General features: G+C 42.4%; 2 protein-coding genes across 3 annotated transcripts; one reads left to right on the top strand and one right to left on the bottom strand.

The window, feature by feature from the left end:
- kiaa0930 (KIAA0930 ortholog) lies at positions 1 to 13,100 on the top strand. The gene is made up of 10 exons (XM_026361652.1): positions 1 to 335; positions 6,344 to 6,492; positions 6,914 to 7,018; positions 7,102 to 7,179; positions 7,258 to 7,359; positions 7,432 to 7,572; positions 7,900 to 8,088; positions 8,904 to 9,063; positions 9,726 to 9,881; positions 10,044 to 13,100. The coding sequence occupies exons 1-10, from the start codon at positions 188 to 190 to the stop codon at positions 10,082 to 10,084; spliced, it is 1,269 nt and encodes a 422-aa protein (XP_026217437.1). The 5' UTR covers positions 1 to 187; the 3' UTR covers positions 10,085 to 13,100.
- On the bottom strand, positions 11,371 to 20,917 carry nup50 (nucleoporin 50). 2 transcript variants are annotated; one of them, XM_026361650.1, is made up of 8 exons: positions 20,764 to 20,917; positions 19,447 to 19,525; positions 18,794 to 18,877; positions 18,480 to 18,675; positions 16,583 to 17,257; positions 15,374 to 15,458; positions 14,843 to 14,961; positions 11,371 to 14,380 (listed from the first exon to the last, which is right to left on the bottom strand). In XM_026361650.1, exons 2-8 carry the CDS (start codon positions 19,513 to 19,515, stop codon positions 14,181 to 14,183), a joined length of 1,428 nt encoding a protein of 475 aa, XP_026217435.1. In that variant the 5' UTR covers positions 19,516 to 19,525; positions 20,764 to 20,917; the 3' UTR covers positions 11,371 to 14,180. The 2 variants fall into 2 exon arrangements, with proteins under 2 accessions (XP_026217435.1, XP_026217436.1); XM_026361651.1 differs by having other exon boundaries at positions 19,447 to 19,520.
- Between the last annotated feature and the right edge of the window lie 1,831 nt (positions 20,918 to 22,748).

The following is a 22,748-nucleotide window of genomic DNA, read 5'->3' as shown; positions in this document are numbered from 1 at the left end:
CCTCGTGTTGTTACCGGAAGTGCGAGGGGTGTTTCCAGCTGATCGGACAACAGAAGAAGAACCAGCGACCCGTCCGCCGCTTCCTCCGGTACCGAGCGCCGCCGCTGTACGCGTCCTTTCTCCGGGAACGAGCCTCCTGCCCCGCCGCTTCGCCGTGAGCCCGGACTGTCATGATCCCGGCGCGGAGATGGCGGCGTCCTTCCCCGGTTCGTGTAAGGCTGTCGGGCCCGCGGAGGACGAGAACGGAGACCTGGACGGTTCTCTGCAGCAGATGCTGAAGGCCATCGCCGACGAGAGGAACCGACTGAACGTCCGACAGGAGATCAGCGGACTGGGTGAGCGGATCCGGGTCTTTGTTGTGTCACCGGGGTCCCTGCTGGGTTTTAGTCACCTCGTTAAAAACCAGCAGCCGGTGTTTAATCAGAAATATTGTTGTTATTACACAGAAGCACAATCAGAACATCACATTTTAAATGTGAGTGAAGACCCACTTCACATGTGTCCATCAGTAGAATCCGTCCTCATGTCCCCGGACACCAACTGGTCCTCCAGAGGTTAAACAGGAATCCACTAGAAAACGAATTCAATGTGAAGAAACTAATTCTCCAAAGATTAAAATCCATTTAAATTAAACAGTAAATGAGCTTCAGGTGTATCAGTAGTGGATCTCGTGGTCCGGTTCCTTCCTCAGACTCTGGGACCTCATTAAAACTGTGAAATCTTCTCATCAGCTGCTTTTATTTCATTTCCTCTGCAGAGAGCGTGTCGTTAATACAAACGTGAAACCGTCGTGATTCGACTTCACGGCCTCTGTGCACAGGCTCAGGAACCAGGTCCATGAGTCCACTGTAGGTCCAGCACACGTGTGACTGGAGACTTGAAGACCAACATGTGATCAGTGGGACTCAGAATGAAAACATTTCTATTTTACAGGAACTTCCCCGTTCCCTGTCACTGCAGCTCGTTTGGTTACAGCCGGATTAAAGAGGTCACGTCGAACCTTCCAGCTCCTGCGTCTGATCAAATGAAATCGTTCAAATCGTCTCACTGCACATCGTACTGGTCCTCAGAGAGCCTCAGTTTGTCCCCGTGAACGCGGTTCTGCTCGGTTCTCGGTCGTCCTGAACAAATGTTGACACTTGGCTCATACAGCAGCTTCTGTTTCACGTGGAACCCGGGTTCTTATTGACGATGAGGACGTGTCCACAGGAGGAACGTGTGAGTCCAGCTCCCAGTGACTGTTCTCCTGTCCCACGAAGACTTTACTGCTGCAACACGTAGTGGACGGCACCGACTGAGGTCTTCGTCCAGAGGTCTTCATCCGACCAGAGGTCTTCATCCGTCCAGAGGTCTTCATCCGTCCAGAGGTCTTCCTCCGTCCAGAGGTCTTCATCCGTCCAGAGGTCTTCATCCGACCAGAGGTCTTCCTCCGTCCAGAGGTCTTCCTCCGACCAGAGGTCTTCCTCCGACCAGAGGTCTTCATCCGTCCAGAGGTCTTCATCCGACCAGAGGTCTTCATCCGTCCAGAGGTCTTCATCCGACCAGAGGTCTTCATCCGACCAGAGGTCTTCATCCGTCCAGAGGTCTTCATCCGACCAGAGGTCTTCATCCGTCCAGAGGTCTTCCTCCGTCCAGAGGTCTTCATCCGACCAGAGGTCTTCATCCGACCAGAGGTCTTCATCCGACCAGAGGTCTTCATCCGACCAGAGGTCTTCATCCGTCCAGAGGTCTTCATCCGTCCAGAGGTCTTCCTCCGTCCAGAGGTCTTCCTCCGTCCAGAGGTCTTCATCCGTCCAGAGGTCTTCATCCGACCAGAGGTCTTCATCCGTCCAGAGGTCTTCATCCGACCAGAGGTCTTCATCCGTCCAGAGGTCTTCATCCGACCAGAGGTCTTCATCCGTCACGCGTTGGTTCAGGCTCCTAGTGTGAAGTTCACTTTCTCCAGTTTATTACTGGATCTCGCTGATGAAGCCAGTTTGAAGGACGGAGAAGACGTGTGTGTGTGTGTGTGTGTGTGTGTGTGTGTGTGTGTGTGTGTGTGTGTGTGTGTGTGTGTGTGTGTGTGTGAGATCACACACACACACACACACACGGTCTCCGTCTCGTCCCCGCCGTCTGTGCTGCTGCTTGTTTTTGTGTTTCTCGTTTGTTCTGATGAGAAATCAATAGAGCTCTGTTCACAACCCGTGACTTCATCACGGCACACAGGGAGAACGGGGGTCTCCACCCAGAGGTGAAGTCTGTGCACATTTACTGGTTGGATCCGTTTCTGGGTTTTGACCTGATCGTTTGGAAACTGAGACAAAACCTTTAGTCAGTTCATCAAAACCATGAACCGGTTAATGTTCACGTTGCGACTCGGTGAAGGATGAACCCAGTTTGTTTCAGAATCAATGTTTAAGAATCATTTTATGCAGAATTTAGCAGAAAAACCTGTTGCTGTGTAAAAACACAGATCTTTCTCTGTCAGGTTTGTAATAATACGTCTGACAAGTAAAATTTAAATTGACAGATTTCTTAATGTAGTTCAGTAGGAAAGGAACTAGTTCCCTTTAACAATTTCACAAACGAATGTATGTCATGGAAACACAAAATTAACTAATTCAAAAATACTAATTACTGATGCAAGAGCATAATTCAAAAATGTTTTATATCTGTGGCTGGAGCTGTTTTACACCATGAATGTAAAATCTTAATAAATGTGGATAAAACAGTTGCTGCTAGGTAAAAAGCTGACGATCTGAAAAATATAGAACATTTTAATTAGAATAATGCTAAAATATCCTGTTTATGCAGCATTTAGCAGGAAATTCAGCTAAACTGTAAAAGCCCAGAGGCATTTTTCACAGTAATATCTGTAGTAAATTGGCACATTTTTGAATGCAGTTTGGTTTCAGAGGAGAAGGACTCGTCTTCAGCTCACAGTAACCTTCAACTTTTGATACGAGTTTGAGATAATCCAGATTCAGAGTCAGCTGTTGTCTTGTTGTGTCTGGTTCCTCTGCTCTGACTGTGGCTGGGTATTTTATTCAGAGGGTGTCGTCTGCGTCCTTGGGTGGTCCTCTACCGGCTGCTGACTGTGAGTCAGTGTCAGTGACTCAGGGTTTTACTCTACAGGACACGCACTAATCATTCAGGATTCAAGAAAGCTTTAAATCAAAATTGCTCATTTTGTCCATAATTTCTGTCGATATGAATCCACATTAAACTTACTGAGGAGATGTCGAAACTCTCTGAATGTGGTGACACACCTGGACTAAACTGATCCAGTCTTTTCTCTTATTTTGGTCATATTTTAAAATAATGTTTTGTTAAAGCTCTTTCTGTTGTGTAAAATGATGAAAAAGTCTTAAATTGACCCATTTTTGAACGGAGTTCGTTTTGAGGGAAGAGGGACTTCAATAGAAACTAAAGCCTGTTTGATTTGTGCAGGTTTCTTTAAACCAGGAGCAGCTTCAGGTGTAATTTCCTGCTGCAGCCTGCTATAAATACACAGTTCAGCGTCCTGCAGTTTGTTGTTCAGCAACAGAGACGCAGGTCGATCCAAAGTAACTGAGTAGATATAGTCAAGTACTGTTTCAAGGTACTTTTACTCCATGTTGTGCTACTTTATACATGTACTTTATGCAGTACATCCACTTCACTGCTCACAGAATAAAAATCAGCACTGATCCACAGGTAAAACGCTGACAGGAGCCGCTGTTCTGTGTAATAGATTACTTCCTGCGTGTCTGCACTCCCATGCTGAGGTCTGCTCCGATCCGATCCGATCCGGTGCAGTGATACTGTACAGTAGAAAAAGCTGATCAGTGTGTGAGTCACACTCTGACAGACTCATTATTACACATCCTGCTGAATATTTCATGCAGCTGAGCTGAGCACAAAACCACCGTCGCATCGTGAGCAGCGAGTCGTCACTGATCCAACTAAGTTCAGCCTTTACACAGTTTGTGTTAAAGCACGTGTTTGTGGTTAAAAGTATCCAAGTACATTTACTTAAGTACAGACTGGAGTAGTCAAGCTGAGATATGAGCAGAGCCTTTAGTCTGAAAGGTCGAGTCTGATCTTTGTGATGCTGAAAAGGACGAATCTGTGGTCGCTAAAGATCGGTTAGTGTTGGTGTTTGTTCAATATTAGTTTTAATAAATTCATTTACTCATGTCAGGTTTATTTTAAAACGACTAGAACAGTTGAAACCAGATAAACAGATGAGACAGAAAATACAGATTCTTCATTTACTGTTCAATATGGTCAAATTGAAGGTCGTGAACGTCGAGGAGGAGGTTTACTTTGTTGTCCCTGATCTAGTTTTACATCACACGTGTCACATGACTCATTCAGACATTTGACATGTGAGGTGTCCCACAGGAGGTCACGTGGTTTAGTCACCTTACAGCAGCAGGGAGCCTCCTCTTTGTTTGGTGACAAGGCCGTCTGTGTGTTCAGGAGGCTGAAGGAGTCTCAGGGATCCAGTCTGGATGCTGTGGTTCAGGTTGTTGTAGTCCTCGTTCTGAATATCAATAACCCTCACCACATATTTCAGTGACTGGACTCAGGTACCCGTCCACAGTCTCTTATTTAAACCTTAAATCTGCGTTCATCCATCCACCAGTTCGACCCTCCAGTCGTTGGTTCATCGTTTCATCCGGGTCACTGGAGCTTGGACTGAGCATCACCGAGCTCCCAGTGCCAGTGAAGATAGACTTTGGTGATTCAGCTCACTTTCATACCTCCATCAGACGACAAGTGAAGCGCGGCGCTTTATGCCGGTCGATGTATTTTTAAAAAGAGGCCCGCAGCTATAAATAGAGCAGGACTGTTGTGCTGAACGCTGGAATAACATGTGCAGCCCAACATGAAGCTTTGACCAGCTGTTCAACGCAGAAGGAAGTAGATGTGGAGCACATCCATCCCCACAGTCGGTCACATAGTTCCATCATCGCTGTTGTTGTCTGGACCTAAAGAACAAAGAGTTGTTTCCACTGAATCCTCCTCCGTAGACACGAGAACATCAACACGTGGTCAGTGAAGACGAAAAGGTCTTTAAATGTCGGGGTCGGGTCACGCTGGTCGCTGCTGCTGTTCAGAACAGGTTCCTAGTTCACCGTGGTCAAAGAGGCGTCGTGGATGGATTCTAGTGGTCACCACATGGTTCTGGTTGTGTTGTAGGTTCTAGAGGTCCTCCAGACGACCTTCTGCTGAAGCTCAGGTGTTTCCGCAATTAGATTAAAGCTTCAGCAGATCAAAGCAAACGAGGTCAGTCCCACATTAACTTCACCTGATTCAGTTTGTCTAATTAAATTAAATTAAATTAAATTAAATGCTCATACGTCTTTTCTTTCCTCGTTATAGAAATAGATACAGTCCACTGTTACTGATGTCGTTTCTGTCCTTCATGCTCGTCGTGTCTGAATGTTACTACATTAGAAAATCTTCTCAAACCTAAACGCAGAGAGTTTAGAACGATTAGGTGAACAGATTATTACTGTTTGTACTTTTAAAGCACTTTAACCTGTGCAGACTGTGTTCAGGAGTCAATATTCACTGACTTCACGAATAGATTGACTTCAAATTGTCCTTTTTTTTTGTTTTTTCAGCATTAATTTTATTTAATTCTGAGCTTTTCACATGCAGATTGTACCAACACGTGTACGTACGCTGTAAAGTGAGAATGAATTCAAATGGTGTCACTGTCACAGAGTAAATGGATCAATGGAACCCTGCATGTTGTAGAAATACGTTTATTACTTCTAAACTCACTCATAATAAATAGCTGTATTCATTATTCCATCCTTCTACCCTGTTTTTTTCCTCTGTACAACCAACAGAACGACTCCTAAATTATTTACACTCCAAAAGCTTTTATTTTGAAAAATGATCAACCACACTGACTATAGCAATAAAACGGTGTTTCAGACGCTGCCGCCAGCGTCGACCACCTGCCCTCCGTCACCTTGGGTCGCTCTGCTACCTTTTTACAGGCCGAGACACCTGCCCGTCGCCTGGCAACCGTTGCCAAGTGACCAGGCAGGAGATGACATGGCATTAAGTTCAACTACCTGTCAGAGCTGCTTCTCTCTCATCTTGTTTAACTGAGTTTCACATTAGTTAAAAAAATCTAGTGAACAAGTTCTAACTTAAAACATCAAAATGAAGAAAGTATTTTTTATTTTTTATTCATTTAGTTGAATAAACACTCTGTTTCTCTGTTATTTCATTACCACTGTTTGCGTCCCTGTCTAGTTTCTTTTATTTTGGAGGGACCCACTGCAGCAGTTGGCTCATGTTTTCTTTGGATCTGACACTGTTAAAAAGTTAAAAACCGTGTATTCACCTCTTGCAGGTCGTTTTAAAGATGACCGCATCGCGTTCTGGACCTGGATGTTCTCCACATATTTCATGGAGAAGTGGGCTCCTCGCCAGGACGACATGCTGTTCTATGTCCGCAGGAAGCTCTCCTACGTCAGCGCAGACAACACCGAGGGCAAAAAGGTGACGAGGAATGATGCATTGTGTGATTTATGGTTCTTCAAGTGTCGTCCTTCCTGCTGAGGAAAAGAGCTGCGGGATGCGAGGCTGCAGCAGAGGTGGAACATGCAGTGACGCTTGAAAAAGCAGCTCCTGGTGGAAACTCTGAAATACAAGTGTTCAGTTTATTTCATCTTGTATTTTATTTCAGATAAGAGGCAAACCTGTGTAGTGTTACCTGGAATTGTCTCTACAACAATTTTAACATGAGGTACAGTGATAGCTTTATGTTGATCAGTGAAACAGAGTCTGTCGCGCCTGCAGCCGCTCTCCATGTCTCAGTCCTGCTCTGACGTTTACCTGTGTCGACAGGTGGTTCCTCTCCACCGCTCACAGAAACACACCGTCAGCCTGAACAGTGTTGTGTGTCTCGTCTGCATTTCAGGTGGAGGTGGAGGTCTACAGGAGGGACTCGAAGAAGCTGCCCGGCCTCGGAGACCCCGACATCGACTGGGAGGAGAGTGTCTACCTGAACCTCATCCTGCAGAAGGTGAATGTTAAAACATCCCGACGTGGTTTCTGAGGATGTGGTGTTTTGTGCACTGATTACCTGAATCCTCCGTTGTCTTCCAGCTGGACTACGTGGTGACGTGTGCCGTCTGCACGCGCTCAGACGCAGGAGATATTCACATCCACAAGAAGAAGTGTCAGGTAGGAAACAGACTGTTTCAGCTTTGTTGATGATTTTTCTTCTTTCCCTCTGATCACTTTTTGTTTTTCGGCTCTCAGGAGGTGTTTGCGTCTCCTAGCAAACACGCCATGGACAGCAAAGGAGAGGAGTCAAAGATCAGTTACCCAAACATCTTCTTCATGATCGATAACTTCGAGGAGGTAAAAACACAAACCAGGAGCAGACCTGGCTGCAGACGGAGGTTTTGACTGTGCTCGTATGTGTTTGTGCAGGTGTTCAGTGACATGACGGTGGGCGAGGGCGAGATGGTCTGTGTGGAGCTGGTGGCGAGCGACAAGAGCAACACCTTCCAGGGCGTCATCTTCCAGGGCTCGATCCGCTACGAGGCCCTCAAGAAGGTCTACGACAACCGGGTGAGGAGCTGAAACTAGGAGGTTCTGATCAAGAGTTTTGAGCCCTGATCAGATCCAAGTACTTCAATACTGGTCCAGGACCTATGTTTACCTACAGTACCTGTAATTTAGACTCATAAACTGCAGCATTTGGATCAAGAAGCATCATGTCACATGAATTAGGAAGCAGCTGCGTCACTGTGTCACTCACAGATTTCATGTGGGCCAGAATCTGACCTGGACCTCCCTGGTCTGTGTGAATGATCCTTCACTTGTTCTTTTCCATTGTGGGTAGTGGTTCTAACAGATTAGAGGATAAACCTTCGTGCTGTCGTGTCTGTGCTGCAGGTGAGTGTTGCAGCTAAAATGGCCCAGCGCATGTCCTTTGGCTTCTACAAATACAACAACATGGAGTTTGTGAGGATGAAGGGTCCGCAGGGCAAAGGTCACGCTGAGATGGCTGTCAGCCGGGTCCCGACAGGCGACACCTCCCCCTGTGGCACAGAGGAGGACCAGGTGTCCCCCGTTCACGAGAGGGTGAGCAGAGAACACCTTCCACACACACACACACACACACACACACACACTTCTGTGTTAGTGTTAAAATAAAATCCTGCTCAGACGAAGCTGCAGCTCCAGACTTCCCATTTCTCTGTTTATGACTTTTCAAATCCAGCAGAGGAAGCGACGAGGAGTTCGGTTTCAGTTCCTCGTGTTTGCGTGCAGACACGAAGCAGAACAGAAAACCTCTGAAGGCTTCAGCTCAGCAGGAAGAGTCGACTGTAGGCAGCTCGAAGCTTCACACACACACAGAGGGAATCAGGCCATGATCAATAATAAATGCTGCTGGACTGGATTATGCATCATGTAATAGTTGATCTTACACAGCGAGCTGCCACATTTCCAGGTTTCCAGGACAGGTTGACAGATGTTTGATGGGTTCTTTTAATTCGAGCCACATCTTGTAGCCACAATAAAGACAAGTGCACATGGAGGACATCAAAGTAGTCGACTGTAAAATCAACAGAATCCAAAAGTCAACTCAAATCTGAGCTCAGACATATGATCGGATTCTGATGTTCAACACTAAGAAACCTCCGTAAGTCTGATTAGAAACTGCTGCTCGAGTGCTGTAGACGTTGTCGTCTTCTGTCAGCGTGGAATAAAACCTTTATGTTCTGTTCTGTAGCTCAACACGTCACGTTGTCTCTCCACTAACTGTCAGAGACGACGTGTGTGATGAAGCAGCTGCAGAGTCAAACAGATGGAATCAACTCATCATTAGCTCTGTTATCGTCTCCATCAGTTCGTTATTAATATGATTTCCTCTGTTTAATTTTATTTCCCTGCAGGTGACATCCTTCAGCACTCCCCCGACCCCGGAGAAGAACCGTCCCTCCTTCTTCTCTCCATCTCTCAGACGTAAGGTTCCCCGAAACCGAATCGCTGAGATGAAGAAGTCGCACTCGGCCAACGACAGCGAGGAGTTCTTCAGGGAGGAGGAAGACGAAGGTAAAGACTGAACACAGACTGGTCCAACGGGTTTTCCTGCATTATTACTTTATTTTTAGCGTCATTATCGGTCAGACTGTGAGAACAGAGGAATCCCCATCAGCAGGTTCCAGCGATTAGTCTGAGACCAAACATTTAAACATTACACAATATAACACGAGATACATTATTAAAGGAACAGTTCGAAGTTTCTCAAGTTGGTCTTCATATAATATGGAGGTAAATAAAAATGCATGAAGCCGTTCCTGATTTCCATTACGTAAGAAATCAGGACCGAAGATGCTCTTCAGAGTCGACCTGACGCACATATGAGACTTTGTTGTATTATAATACGTAATTTCCACTGTTGAGTCCACATGTGGAAACTGAACCCAATGGATCCAGTTCTGATAAAATTAGTTTGTGGGTTAAAATGATTGCACCGTTCCATAGCTGCTTCTTTCATTGTACTGTACAAAGGCCATGAAAACAAAAGGACTCGGACTGATCTGATACTTCCTCTTCCACTGGCGAAGTGGAACCAGGACCACAAACTGGAAGTCTGAAACAGTTCTAATGAAAATGTTCAGTTTCACTTTTTTGTTCCAGGTTAGTGAACAAATTAAATCAGAAACCTCCTTCAGTGCTGCTGTTTGAAGTCAGTTTGTCTTTGTCTGCATCAGATCTTCACACCACCACCAACCTCCGCTCGCGCTCTCTGTCGGGGACCGGTCGCTCTCTGGTCGGATCCTGGCTCAAACTGAACCGAACTGAAGATTACTTCCTGCTCTACTCGCACCTGACCTACGTCACGTTGCCACTGCACCGCATCACCACAGGTCAGAGCTCAACACGCACGTAAATAACGAGGAGCTTTAATTATTAAAGAAGATTTTAAAACCGTCTCCACAGACACTGAAGTCACATCCGATACATAAACACTGGACTTTCCCACCGTTGGAGAGCAGTGAACTAACCGCCTGTTTTTGTTTCTGTGTCAGACATCCTAGAGGTGCGGCAGAAGCCCATCCTGATGACATAGCAGAGCTGGACCCCCCCCCCCCCTCAGAGCATCACTACCAAGTGCCTCCTACATCAGGCCACTGAGACACAGCAGCGCCCCCCGGTGTCCAGGCTGAGACAGACAACCAAACACCTGGAGCCGGAGACGCGCTGTCGGCAGGACGACGACAAACAAACCAGCCATTCAAGAAGTGCCTCTTCTTCTTTTCAGTTCCTGCTGTGTCATAAGGTCGTCTCCACGGAAACGGGCCCGGTGTCGGGGTCACATGACCTCAGTGTGAAGAGGCATTGGCTGAACTCTGACCAGGAAGGAAGTGACGAATGTTTTCCTGTAAATATCCTGCTGCTTTACTCACTGAGACGCCTTGACTGAAGGTTCTGCTTTTAACGACACTTGTGTTTCTGTTCGACTCGTAGTGACCTCGTGGAGTTTGTCTTTTTTAAAACGACTGTTGCGGCGTGAGGTTTAAGGGATTAGACTTTTTCAAACAAACCAGCACCAATGAAAAGGTCACAGTCGGGTCAGATCCATCTGGTTCACATTTTGATTTACAACACGCTGAAAACCACAAATCGATTACGACTAGTTATTACTAAACATGACTTTGAGTCCTGTTAAGATGATTCATCTGAAAAAAGCTGTACCCAGCAACTCTTCATCATCATCACTTCTGTCATTTAACTCTTAAGATAGTTTCTAACTGAGGCGTTTCAGCGCGTAACATGAATTTAATGGTCAGCACACCAGTGAAATGAAACTGAAATAAAATTCACCACCGTGTCACAGTCGAGTCTCGTCGTAAATCCACAAAAGAACAAATTTAGTCTCTGAAAACTGTTTAGTAGTTAAATTTCAAGTCTGTTGGGACACACTGTACTGTGTAGGTTCAGTTCCTTCCACCTGCTGACAGCTGAACTTCGTCAGCATCATTCACACTGTTCTCAGGTCTGTTTGAAGTGGACCTTTTTTTTTTTTTTTTGGACAATGGAGAAAGTTTTTCACACACTTGTTTCGGATCAGGTCTGAAGAACTCGACTACAGACGCTATGTTTGACAACAGTAAAACACCAACAGTCAAATTTCTAACCACCAAAACCGAACTGCAGATGGATGCGACTGAGCTGAGAGCGCTGTGGTCGACATGAGTGACACCCAACATCGACTTACTGCTCTGGCTTTAGTTTAAAAACTGCAACTCACAAACTGGAAGTGACTTGAAAAACTGCTGATGTAACAAAAACCACCAAGATGATATTAAAGGGAAACAAAGTTTAAAAAAGGCCAAAACTGTTTTTGAAACTCCACAAACGGGAAACGACTGCAGGACGATGTGACGGTTTCTCAGTGATTAAGGAGAAGCGCTCCTGAGGCCTTAAATCTGATTCTTCACTTGATTTGAACAAAGCTGAAACAGAAAACCAGCCAAAGATCAGTCCTGGTTCCTCTGAGTACTGCAGCTGGAGAGTTAGTGAATTAAAAAAAACACAGATCACTCGTTGACTGTGAGGCTGCACTTACTTAGCTTGATAGAATAATGTGAGAGAACTGTATTTGGCGCATAAAAATGTGGATTAAATAATGAGTTCAAATTATAAATCAGATTTTCTGAAAGAAATAAAGGCATCATTTTGGAAAGAAAATGTTCTTTATGTAATTTGATTGTATCTAGTAACCTATTATTTCTTAAAACCACTTATTAGCTTAGTAACTAAGTTTTTTTTTCTTAAGTTTAAACATTAGTTTTCAAAATGTAACAAAAATTCATGAAGCCGTTTTCTGCAGTTTGTTTCCTTAATGATTCATTCATGGAAATTTTATTTGGATGAATCCAGAAGTTAGTTTGTTAGTTTGTTCAAGTTTCTGTTTTATGGAAAAAGGTCATCTTGAAAACATGTTTACAGTCAAAACAAAATGTTAATTACAGCTTTTTATTTGTTATATTCTGAAAAAATTATGAAATTAAGAAAAACGTTTTTTCTCAAATTGTGATGTTTTCTTGGAAAATGAAATATTTCTTAAGTTGACCTGTGCCGTCATCTTCCCACAGATTACAATATTTGTTGGGAGGTAACCATTTTATTTATTAATCAAATTTATGACTTCATACATTCTGTTTCTACTGACTAAAAAATAAGGTTATTTTACACGAAGTTAAAATTATGACTTCTTCAAATGTAACATCAAAACCTAAAGTTGTAATGTGTTAAGAGATTTAAAAGTGAGTTCATCTATTGATGCTGATTTTACTCAGAAGTTTATGATTTGTCAAAATTTCTATCTGAATATTAATATATTAAGTATTAAGTTAAGGTTTTTAACATTACTGTTACTACCTGTAAAATGTTCCTGTTGTAACGTTAGGATGTTTCTTTTTCCCTTTTCATTTATAAAAAGTGAATGATCGGATTTTAGCCTGTTCCACCCCAAGTAAAATGTCCGAGTTCCAACTGAAACATTTTAGAAAAGAAGAAGAAAAAATCTGGACAATAGGACAGAAACAAATTAAACGGAAACAAATCTGTTGTGATGATTTTCAACGTGTTCAGCCAACGTTTGAAGAAAATCATCACACAGGCTGTCGTCATGTTATCGATCGGTGATGGATTCGCACTCGGATGAAGCCACGTTCGATCAAATTCAGTGTTTTTCTCAGTGTTGTGTTAAAGAGTGAGATGATCCACGGGGCACTTTGTTCGTTTCAGTCAGACAAGCCAAGCGCTTCTCGTCTCTTCAGTGTTACGGGCGATGTAGTTGATAGTTTAAGCAGCTGAATGTATCTACGCTGATCAATAGAACAGACTTTCCAGGCTTTAACTGACCCACGTTTGATATGAAGAGTGAAATGACAGTTTGCACTGTAAAACGCTTTTAGAACCTTTTCGAAAGCTCTTTGTTAAGAGACTTCTTGTTCCTACATCACAGCTTTTGTACACAGACAGTTACTGTGCATGTTCTCTCACCTTCTGTTGCTTAGGTTCCAAACTATGTACATTTTCCTGTATTTATTTATTAAAATACACTTCACCACAAAAAACACATGCTTGTTGGGTTTTACTGGTTTCTACTCTAAACCAGCTTCCATTTGTAAAAACTGAACAATTAATGACCAGAAGTCCACAAACCTATTTTCATTTAATCACCTTATTTTATTTTCATTAAACCTGAAACTGATTAAGTGACACCTACTGTCTTGTCTTCCAATTTGTGAAGTAGCTTCAAACTAAAAGGTAACTGATGATCTTTGTGCCACAATCTAATTCCAGACACATTTCTAACATGATATTAAATGATCGTCCTCAGCTTCCATGTTTTTGGCTGAGGATCTAACAGCAGCTGAGAGCCAAGAGAAAACACAATGAATAAAAAGCAGTGGCTGTGATTGCTTGTTTCCTTTTATTCCCCAGTAAATGTCTTTACAAATGTTCTCAGACGATGACAGCGTGCCTCCTCGCGAAGGCTGAACCGAAGGCCACACAAAGGACACTTGGAAAAACAACAGAGTCCATGTTTACAGAAGAACTAAAAGAACTGGTCTGTGTCACGCTGTTTTCAGACGCTCTTCAGGGGAAACATTCACACGAGGTTCAATCAGTGAGAGTACAAATCCTGAAATTGACGCAATAAATAGTTTCCAGAGAAAGAACAAGAACCACTTGTCAAAAATTAACTGTTACTGCGAGTATTTAATTTGTAAAACCAAATCGACTGGACTTTTATTTGGAGCTTCCCTCCAAACAAACTCAGTGGTCAGAATCGTAGAAGCTGCACAACAACAACTCTTCTGGATTCACATGTTCAGTCACTCGACGACCAAATTAAAACAGTAAAACTTAAGCACTGAGTCTGATCAGATACGTTCAGTTTCTCTAATAAAACAGCAGCAGCAGCGTCAAACCAGAGGGAATGTAGCCGAGTCGAAGAGCGACAACCTGCTTCTCGTGTTTATCGTTAAAAATGTTTCACAGTATGACGACCAATTGGGATGAAACAGCTGATTTACCAGGACGAGTCAGGGGTGTGTGTGTGTGGGTGTGTGTGTGTGTGTGTGTGAGTGTATTTAAAACCGGCGAGGGTCCAGAGGTTCGCCAGAAGAAGTTGGCTAAAAGCTCAGGGTTCAGCCCTTCTTCTCCTCCAGGGTCTTGTGGAGCTCGTCGGCATCTTCACCCGTCTTGACTCGGATGAGGAGCGGGACTGGACTCGTGGGGTTTTTGTCGTCGACCGGTGGGTTGGGGACACAAATCACCATCACATTGTTTTTTCCGACGCGAGAGCACGGCATGGACGACTGCACGATGATGTTCAGCAGGATGTTTCCTAAGGAGACGGAGAGAAAAACCAACAATCACACACATTTTAAAAACAATTTATTCATACACTTTTTATCATTCAGTTTTCATCTTTGTCCTTTTTTGTTTGATTTTCGGACTAAAACTAATTTTCTGCTCACAGCTGTAAGTGAAATTAGGTGAGCAGCAGGTGGAGCCATTTGATCACAGCTTAGCAGCCTCCACTCATTCTGCCTCAGAACTGAAGGCAACAGGAAGCGTTGCAGTTTCCTCTTCTGCCGAGGTTTGGGGTTTTTAATGCACATTTCAATCCATTCCATTTGGCAGCTTCGGATTTACTATGTAAGATAATATGTCCACACTCATCTGCTGTAACATTTGGCTGATTATAGCATTGGAAATAAAAAAAACTGCTGCTCTTATCTGTTCTTTTATCAGAACATTTGTACACCAAAGCCCAAACCAAAAAGCCTTGAAGCTGTAGATTTACCCAGGTTGGTGTCAGCACGAATGATCATCTGAGTTTTTCCCTCTGCTGTTTGTTTCAGGTGCAGAGTTCCCACTCCTTTCTCTTTGAACTCGGAGTCCTTCTTGTAGAACATTTTACACCTGAAGGCAACAAAACAAAAACTCGCAACGTTAACAGGTACAAACAGGAGCAAAAAGGTATTTCCGAATAAAACAACCTGTGTCAGTACTGAGAAATATCAGGATTATAAAACAGCGTCGTAGGTCAGATCTCATGTTTTTTTTAATGGAATCTAACTAAACCAAACTTTACTTTTAAAAACAGAAAACCTTTTTGTTTGTTCTCCTACATAAAAATGTTGAAGGTTCTAATTAACGCTAGGTTGCGTTTAGGTGATGTTTCAGGCAGTGGTCCTACAAAGGTCCAGGTCATTTCATTTTCTCCAGTTACATTTCTTAATAAGAACGACTTCACTGGAGCCACATGAACTTAAATAAATGATTAAGACTCACAGGTCTAAACTGTCAGTCAAAAATGTATTTACAGTCGTACTTCTTTGAGTAGAAGGCGTCGTCCTCCTTCACCTCTTTGACTTCTGGTTTGGGCGGCTCCTCCGACTCTTCATCTCCTTTCTCGTCTACCGATGGGAAAGAAGAAACAGCTATTAATCAAAACTGTTTTATTAACAGTTTTTCCACTTATTGGGAACATTTGCTGACATATGATTTTCATGTGATTTATGGTCAGTTATTTTTGGGCTTCAGACTGTTGGTCTGGAAAAATAAAAACATTTAAATAATTGATAATGAACAACAACAAAAGTTTTTCTCTAGAGGACTGTTACAGGAAACTACAAAGGAATAACTATTTTATCTGATAAAACAGATTTACTAGTTCAACTTCACGATTTATGAATATTATTCATATGTTCAGGATTTGAACTGGTCTTAGCTGTGACAGGAGTTTTTAATGTTGGCTGTCATTTTATGGACAAAACAAAAAAACTACATCTTCCTCATGTCCTCAGACATTTAGACTTTTACAGAGTTTGTAATTTCAGATTAAAACCATTTTACACAGTGACAGATCAAAAAGTCTACCCTGACAACTGATTAATCATGAAAAACATATTTCAAATGTGACAGTTTGTATTTGTTTTATATGAATTAATGAAAATCATTTTTTATTTGGACCAGACGAACATGTTCTGCAGCTCTGGAAACATTTTTAACTTGTTTCCTCACATCCAACGAATCAAATTATTTATCAGATTCACTGATAATAAAACTGTCAGTTTCTGCATCCTTACTGACAACTTCTTAAATCTTTTTACAACATAGCTGTTTCCATGTCTGCTGATTCCAGATTCACATTCATTAAGAACTGAAAGAACAGTTCTAAGCAAAGCTTTAACGGCTACAGCAACTTTACATTTATTACCTTTTGCATTTTAAGTTTAAGGTACCGAGTCATTTCTTAGCATTATGCGCAGATAAACAACAACCGAATCTCATTTTATTTGCTGAAGTTGGAACATAAAAATATTTTGACAAAATGAATTACATTTTTTGTTTATAGCCACTACTCTCTGCAGCTCTTCTAGTTTTCTTAAATTAACCAATAATCATTTTAGTTGATGCTCTAACTAAAACTTTTTTTTTGCTTCTGGAGATCTTGCCTGAAGAGCAAATAAATTTGACAAATCCAGAAATGTTCTGCTCCTCCTGCACATTTAAGGACACAATATTGCTCCTGACATACCTGCAGGTTTAGCATCCTCTGCGTTGGGTCCGCTGAAGGACAGTGGTGCAGATGACCCAGGAGCTCCGAACAGCGAGGTCTTAATGGAAGAGGAGCTGGAAGACGAAAACGAGAAGTTGGGGGTCGTTTTGGCCCCTAAGGAGCTGAGAACAGAGCTGTCCACCTTCTGACCAAAGTTAAACGTGACGCCGGCAGGGACTGGAGCAGAAGCGGCGCTTTTGTCCCGGCTTGAATCTTCTGTTGTGTTTTTACCAAACGAGAACAAAGCGGCAGCTGGAGCTGGAGCCACTGAGCTGCTGCTGGAGGAGGAAGATGATGCAGGAGGTGGAGGGGTGGCTGTGGTTGGCATCACTCCCTGCTTCTTCTCCTCTGAGCCTCCGTCAGCCGGAGCAGCAGCACCAGCCCCATACTGCTGCTCAATGCTGGCCAGGTGTCGTTCATAATCCCTGAAGATGGGGTTGAGATCACACAGAGGGTTGCCGTTCACGTGCTTGGTGATCCAGTCGCGCACAGAGCAGTTAAGTGCGGTGAGCTGCCGGCTGTACTCCTTGTTGCCGACACTGCTGCTGCTGCAGGAGCTGGCGCTTTGAGTCGGGCTCGGGGTGGAGCCATTGGTCTGCTTGCTGGTGATGTCAGCGGTGGGTTTGGTGGAGGTGGGGCCGTTGAATGTTAGACCTGTGATGATGGAGGCAGAAATGTTAGTGTGACTGCAGCTGGATGAGGCTGAGGAGCCCCCTCCCCCCACTGCAGCCTCCATCCTGCCCTGCAGCAACATAACAACATGAAATAAAAAATAAATAAATAAAGAGCCAGCCACAAACACAGACCCCTGCTGATTCAGCTCCATTACACTGCAATACCAAACCAAGACCCCCAACAATGAAGCTCATTTTCAACCCCATTACTTGTCAACAGTTGATTGAAGCTAGCCCCCAGTTCGTGCCCGCTATGCTTCATATAGACTCCAGTCAGAGAAAGCTGTAATTATTATAATGTTAAAAATAAAAATCATCACGACGACTTGTTCAGAATTTACAACACTCACCTAGAAACTGCTCAGACGTTTAACAAAATGGATAAAAATAATGATCCCACCATTAGTTCTTAACATGAAACTGATTAATATGAAAATAAAAGGAAAAAGTGATAATATTTCTAATAAATGTTGGGTTAACCAAATTACATTCAAATATCTGATGAATATAACATAACACTCAGATTACATTTCTGGCAGAAACAGTTGGGCATTACTGTCAGGTTTTATATTGACAATAGTTTATCAAATACGCACATAAAAAAATCCATAATTCCTAATAACGTATGCACCTAGTAACAGTACATCCTCAGCCTTATATTGCAGCCAATATTGTGTAGTGTTTCTGTTGCTATAACCAAACTGACCCATGGGTTTAATCTCATCTTATATTAAGTTCTTCATTCATGGTTGATGTCGCTTCTAATTAACAATAAAAAAAATAAAGAAAGAAATAAAGATTAAGGCACTCATAGCCCCATAGAGAAAATCAGGATTCACAAAGCTGGTTGTTAAACAGCTTAATGGTCAATCCTTCAGTCGGTTCAGTTACTTAGAAATCTGTTTTGTGTTTTTTGGACTTTGGAATCTTAGAGCATGAACTTGGAAATAAAAATTGAAGAGGTATTTCTGTTTGTACTAGAATACTTAATTAGACAAGTACATGCACCTTTACTTCATTACTGAGTTTGTTTACTTCTACCACCTCTACAGATGACCCAGACAACAGAGCCACACTGAAGTCATGTCATTAAACTGGTCCCACGAGACTGAAAACTAACTGTTCTTTAACTGTTAATAAAACATCATTGAATAAACACCTGTAAACTGGGAACTACGTTTGTAATGAATAACTGTTCTCACCTGGTGAAGCAGAGGATGTTGCAGGAGATGTGAAGCCTCCAAATGAAGGAGTAATGCTGTTTCCATTGGTTAGACCTCCGAGACCTTTAAAGCCTGCACCGTTCCCAAAACCAGAAAACGCCGTTGAGCCTCCGCTTGCTGTCGACATGGTCAAAGAAAATCCTTTAAAACCTTTGAAGGCCCCGGAGCTTTCAGCCTGGAACAAATTTAAACATTCACAAATCAAAGAGGTGCTCAGCCTAAAAATCTTTCTCTGCGTCACTGTATGAAAACACAACATTTAATGTATAAGCCTTTTCTGGTTCTGGTTTCACCTCTGATCCAGTGTTTCGGCGTTTGGCCTTTTTAATCGCTCGGTTTTTCAACACATCTTCACTTGCAACTGAAAACGTTCCCGCCTGAAGAAAGACAAAACAGTATCTGCTTGACATATGACATCACCGATCTAAACTCTTGCTCCATCTCTTTCACTTGATTTGGTGGCTAGATAGTGTGGTGTAAGATCACTGCCCTCCATGCGGGGGACTGAGGTTCGAATCCTAGCTGTGGCCTACGTCCAGTAGGCAAGAACTCCCTTGCAAGTCAATTTGGATAAAAGCATCTGCCTAATATATACATATAATAAATGTATATTTATTATACTGTCAACGCCGGTATCTGTCCTTGATGTTCTTATTCACCACAGTTCACTCTCGACTCAAATAAAAAATAATAATAGCTGAATAGCAGCAACTTGGAAGATAAGAGATGGAGAGGACATTTATAAAGATGAGGAAAATAAAAATGTAGGTTGGATGCAACATTACAGTGTCAACATGAAATTCATGTCATTGTTAAATACTGTTTAAGATCACAATAAATAAAATAACTGACCACATAAAAACAAAGCATTTTTTATTAGGATCTTTTTAATATGATTTACATTCAACCTCTACACGTTTAATTTCTGTGTTAGGCTTGGACTTACCTCCTCTCCCTCATCCTCCTGATCCCAGTTCCTGTCCGTTAACTCTTTATCAGCGATCCTCTTCGCCATCCCACCTGCTCTGAAATACAGAAACAAAAAATAAATAAAAAAAATAGCAGTCAAACATCTGATATAAATAACTAGTCTGCAGGTCCATCAGGATCCAGGCAATGTTATTTTTTCTACTAGACAAAAATGATCTATATCTTATTAATGACTCGTAGCAGTTCAGCTCTTATCTGTCCAAAATACAACAGGAACTTGTCAATCAGATCAAGCTGATTCACAAACAAATCCCTTACATTAAAAACAAGCTTTGCAACTTCTACTGTCCAGTATATTCATATATTACTGGTTTAATTCCCTCCAGTAACATTTAACTTGCCATCTTTGATGCAGCACAGAGAAGAAATGTAATGTGCAATGCATTTCAGTGCAACAACAGCACAAACTGCAGAATCTGAGACAAGGGCCTCCATCTGTTATTAAGCACAGACCACCCACAGAGTTTCTCTAAGAAGTGAGTGTTGATAGTTCAAGTTCAGTTCAAATACACAAAATGACCACATACAAATCCAAAAGAATTTTAAAAAAGAGACAAAAAAAGATACCATAAACACAGTAAAATACAAAAAGACAAAATTAAAATAATCTGTCCACGAATGGAGACTTTGACCTAAATCTCATAAAGCTGCACACAAACCAAAAGGACACTCACTGTTCTGCTTAATTTACATCAATTCTCATGATGAGACTGAAGTTTAGAGCCTCTCACACTATAAGTCTTATATGATATGAAACAGTATATTATATTATACATTAATACATTCGTTAGATGAGCTAATTAACATTATGGTAAATTATCAACCATCTGACCACAGCAGTTAACATCAGTGTCAGAGACAACGCTGGATACCGGTGTGTTTAAAACCTGCTGATCAGAGATTTGTGCAGATTTATTTTTTAAGTCAACTTCTTTGTTCGACTTTGAACTGTCATGCGGATGTGAAGTTAGGGTAACAGTTACTTAGCTTAACTTAGCTAACAACTATCACAACCTTAACTCAAGGACCATAATAACCAATATTTCGTTTGGATTAACATTTAACCATTTGAACAGTTAATAGTAACAGTAAATAGTATAAAAGCTTCGCTGAAATGTCCATCAGGTATGTAACACCTATGTTCTTGCGGTTAGCCGGTGAGCTAGCGGCAGGCATTAGCATACTGCTAACCGGGCCGACAAATTAGCAGCTAACAGCTAACTTCATGTTAAACACCCGCTTTCATTTGTTCTTAAAATTAGAGTGAACGTACCTTTTATGAAACGTGAATTCCAACCTCTGCCTCTGACCGAGTCTCTGACAGCTCCAGGTAACGTTTCAGAAATCTTGCAGAAACCTCCTTCACAGGTAAAACCGCTGTGTTTTGAACGAGCCTCTCTTACGCCGCCATTTTACACAGCACTATATCCGCATCGGTTCGCGCGTCTCAACTTTCCACGCATGCGCAGTACACGGAGGCTCCGTACTATGGGAGTTGTAGTCCATTACTTTTTTCTTTAGGTGACTAACTTATGGAAACTGTCTTGATTAATAAAATTATTATGGTAAGTTAAAAATGATTTGGTCATTTCTCTGTTAGATATCAGTGGAAAATTATGAGCATATTCTGTAGTGGATTTAGTCTTTTCTGTGCTTTAAATATGTTTTTAAGCTGACTAATGTACAGGCTTAATACGGGACAGGATGATTTTAGTGTGTTATAAATAACTTTGACTTCTGTAATTGAGATCATAATTTTAGTGTTAAACAATGTGTTTTGGAACAAGACACTGAAAATGATCAGTATTATTTGATTGTTAGCATGAATCACTGTCAGTTTTCAGTCACTCCACCTGCATAAATTATCTTTGTATTTACCCTGCACAGCTTTTCTCTCCAGCTAAACTTCCCACTCAGTCCATTTCAGCTTTTCCTCCACCTTTCAGCAGTACTGTGTGTTTCAGAGCTGGGAAAAAAATCCGGATGCATGCAGAGACTCGGGGGATTGGGGGTAAAATGGTGCAGAGTTGAGCAGCAGATGGCTCGTTTCCAAGCTTCCAGGATCCCGGTCGGCCTTGCCAAATAGGAACAGGTGCTGGAGAAAGTGAGGAAGTGAGCTGTGGGCCCTGGCGGCAGCAGGAGACCCTTGACCAGCTGGCGAGGAGAAAACGGAAAGACTTGGCAGCAGAAAAGAGAGAAAACCTGTATAATGTAGAAGAACCAGGCCGGGCAACATGTGAGACTGAGAGAGGACGGCGTTCTTTAAAGCCTTTTAAACAAAAACTGTGAGGGATAGGAACTTTTCTAAAGGCTGATGTCAATTTTAGCATTTTATAGTTTCATATGTTCTGATTTCTATTTGTATGAAGTTCATCAATAGAAGATCACTGAGAACGTCACAAGAACATAACACGTGGTGGACACAAGAAATCAAGAAGGACTTCAGGTTTTTAATGTGAAACACATGGTATCTACATCACAAATCACAAAGATAATCTGTCACATGAGGCAATGAGTGACCATGACGGCCGGTCAACAGAAACCCCAACACCTGTGAGAGCTTTCTGACGAGCCACCATCCAAACTCTGTGCCCAGTTTAATGTTAACCAGCCTACGTTACAGTGGAAACCTTCTCTGTAGTCTGTTTGTCATTCAGTTTCATGCTTCTCACCTAATTTAAAGACTTAAATAAGCTGTGCTCGATATTTATCATCGATTATTTGCTTCTCTGCAAAATGAATCTATATTTATAAGCGTTAGCACATGATTCCTGAGCAGGTCTTTCTCGTCACCATGTCGAGTACTTGTTGTGAACTGTCATCATCAGAAGCTGCAGGTTGTGATTGAAGCTGCTCTTTCCTGCTGTGCAGAGTGAATTACGGCGTGTTGATAAGCTGGAGGGCCCCTCGGCTCAGTATGGGGACCCTCGCAGTGGGGGAGGGTGGGGGTTCCTCTGGTGCTTGCAGCAGCCAGCAGGTCTTGGAGTGAGTCAATGTGGGCCCAAGAGCTCAGTGGGGCTGGTTTTCATGAGAGCAGAGGGGCAAGTCTAAAATTAATACAAAAACACACTATAGCTCTGCACAATGATCACAGCTCTATGGCCTCAGTAGATAATTTATACACTGGACTGTTCATTCATTCATTCATACACCTGCAGATTCATGAATTCATGAATTAATCTGTTAATACACTCATTCATTTGTTCATCAGTTCAATCAATTCATTAGTGGCCACTGCTGTTTCATTGTAACATAAAT

Source organism: Anabas testudineus, chromosome 23 (assembly GCF_900324465.2).
Source record: "Anabas testudineus chromosome 23, fAnaTes1.2, whole genome shotgun sequence".
Lineage (NCBI taxonomy): Eukaryota > Metazoa > Chordata > Actinopteri > Anabantiformes > Anabantidae > Anabas > Anabas testudineus.
This window is presented reverse-complemented; position numbering and strand designations above follow the sequence as displayed.

What these genes read in the sequence shown, in the direction of transcription:
- kiaa0930 (XM_026361652.1), top strand. Translation starts at nt 188, where the DNA reads ATGGCGGCGTCCTTCCCCGGTTCGTGTAAGGCTGTCGGGCCCGCGGAG. An exon ending in ACAGGAGATCAGCGGACTGG is followed by an intron (nt 336 to 6,343) that starts GTGAGCGGATCC and finishes CACCTCTTGCAG; the next exon opens with GTCGTTTTAAAGATGACCGC. An exon ending in ACTGCACCGCATCACCACAG is followed by an intron (nt 9,882 to 10,043) that starts GTCAGAGCTCAA and finishes TTTCTGTGTCAG; the next exon opens with ACATCCTAGAGGTGCGGCAG.
- nup50 (XM_026361650.1), bottom strand. Translation starts at nt 19,515, where the DNA reads ATGGCGAAGAGGATCGCTGATAAAGAGTTAACGGACAGGAACTGGGAT. An exon ending in AGAGGATGCTAAACCTGCAG is followed by an intron (nt 15,459 to 16,582) that starts GTATGTCAGGAG and finishes TCCCATCGGTAG; the next exon opens with ACGAGAAAGGAGATGAAGAG. An exon ending in TCGTGCTGACACCAACCTGG is followed by an intron (nt 14,381 to 14,842) that starts GTAAATCTACAG and finishes CCGTCTCCTTAG; the next exon opens with GAAACATCCTGCTGAACATC.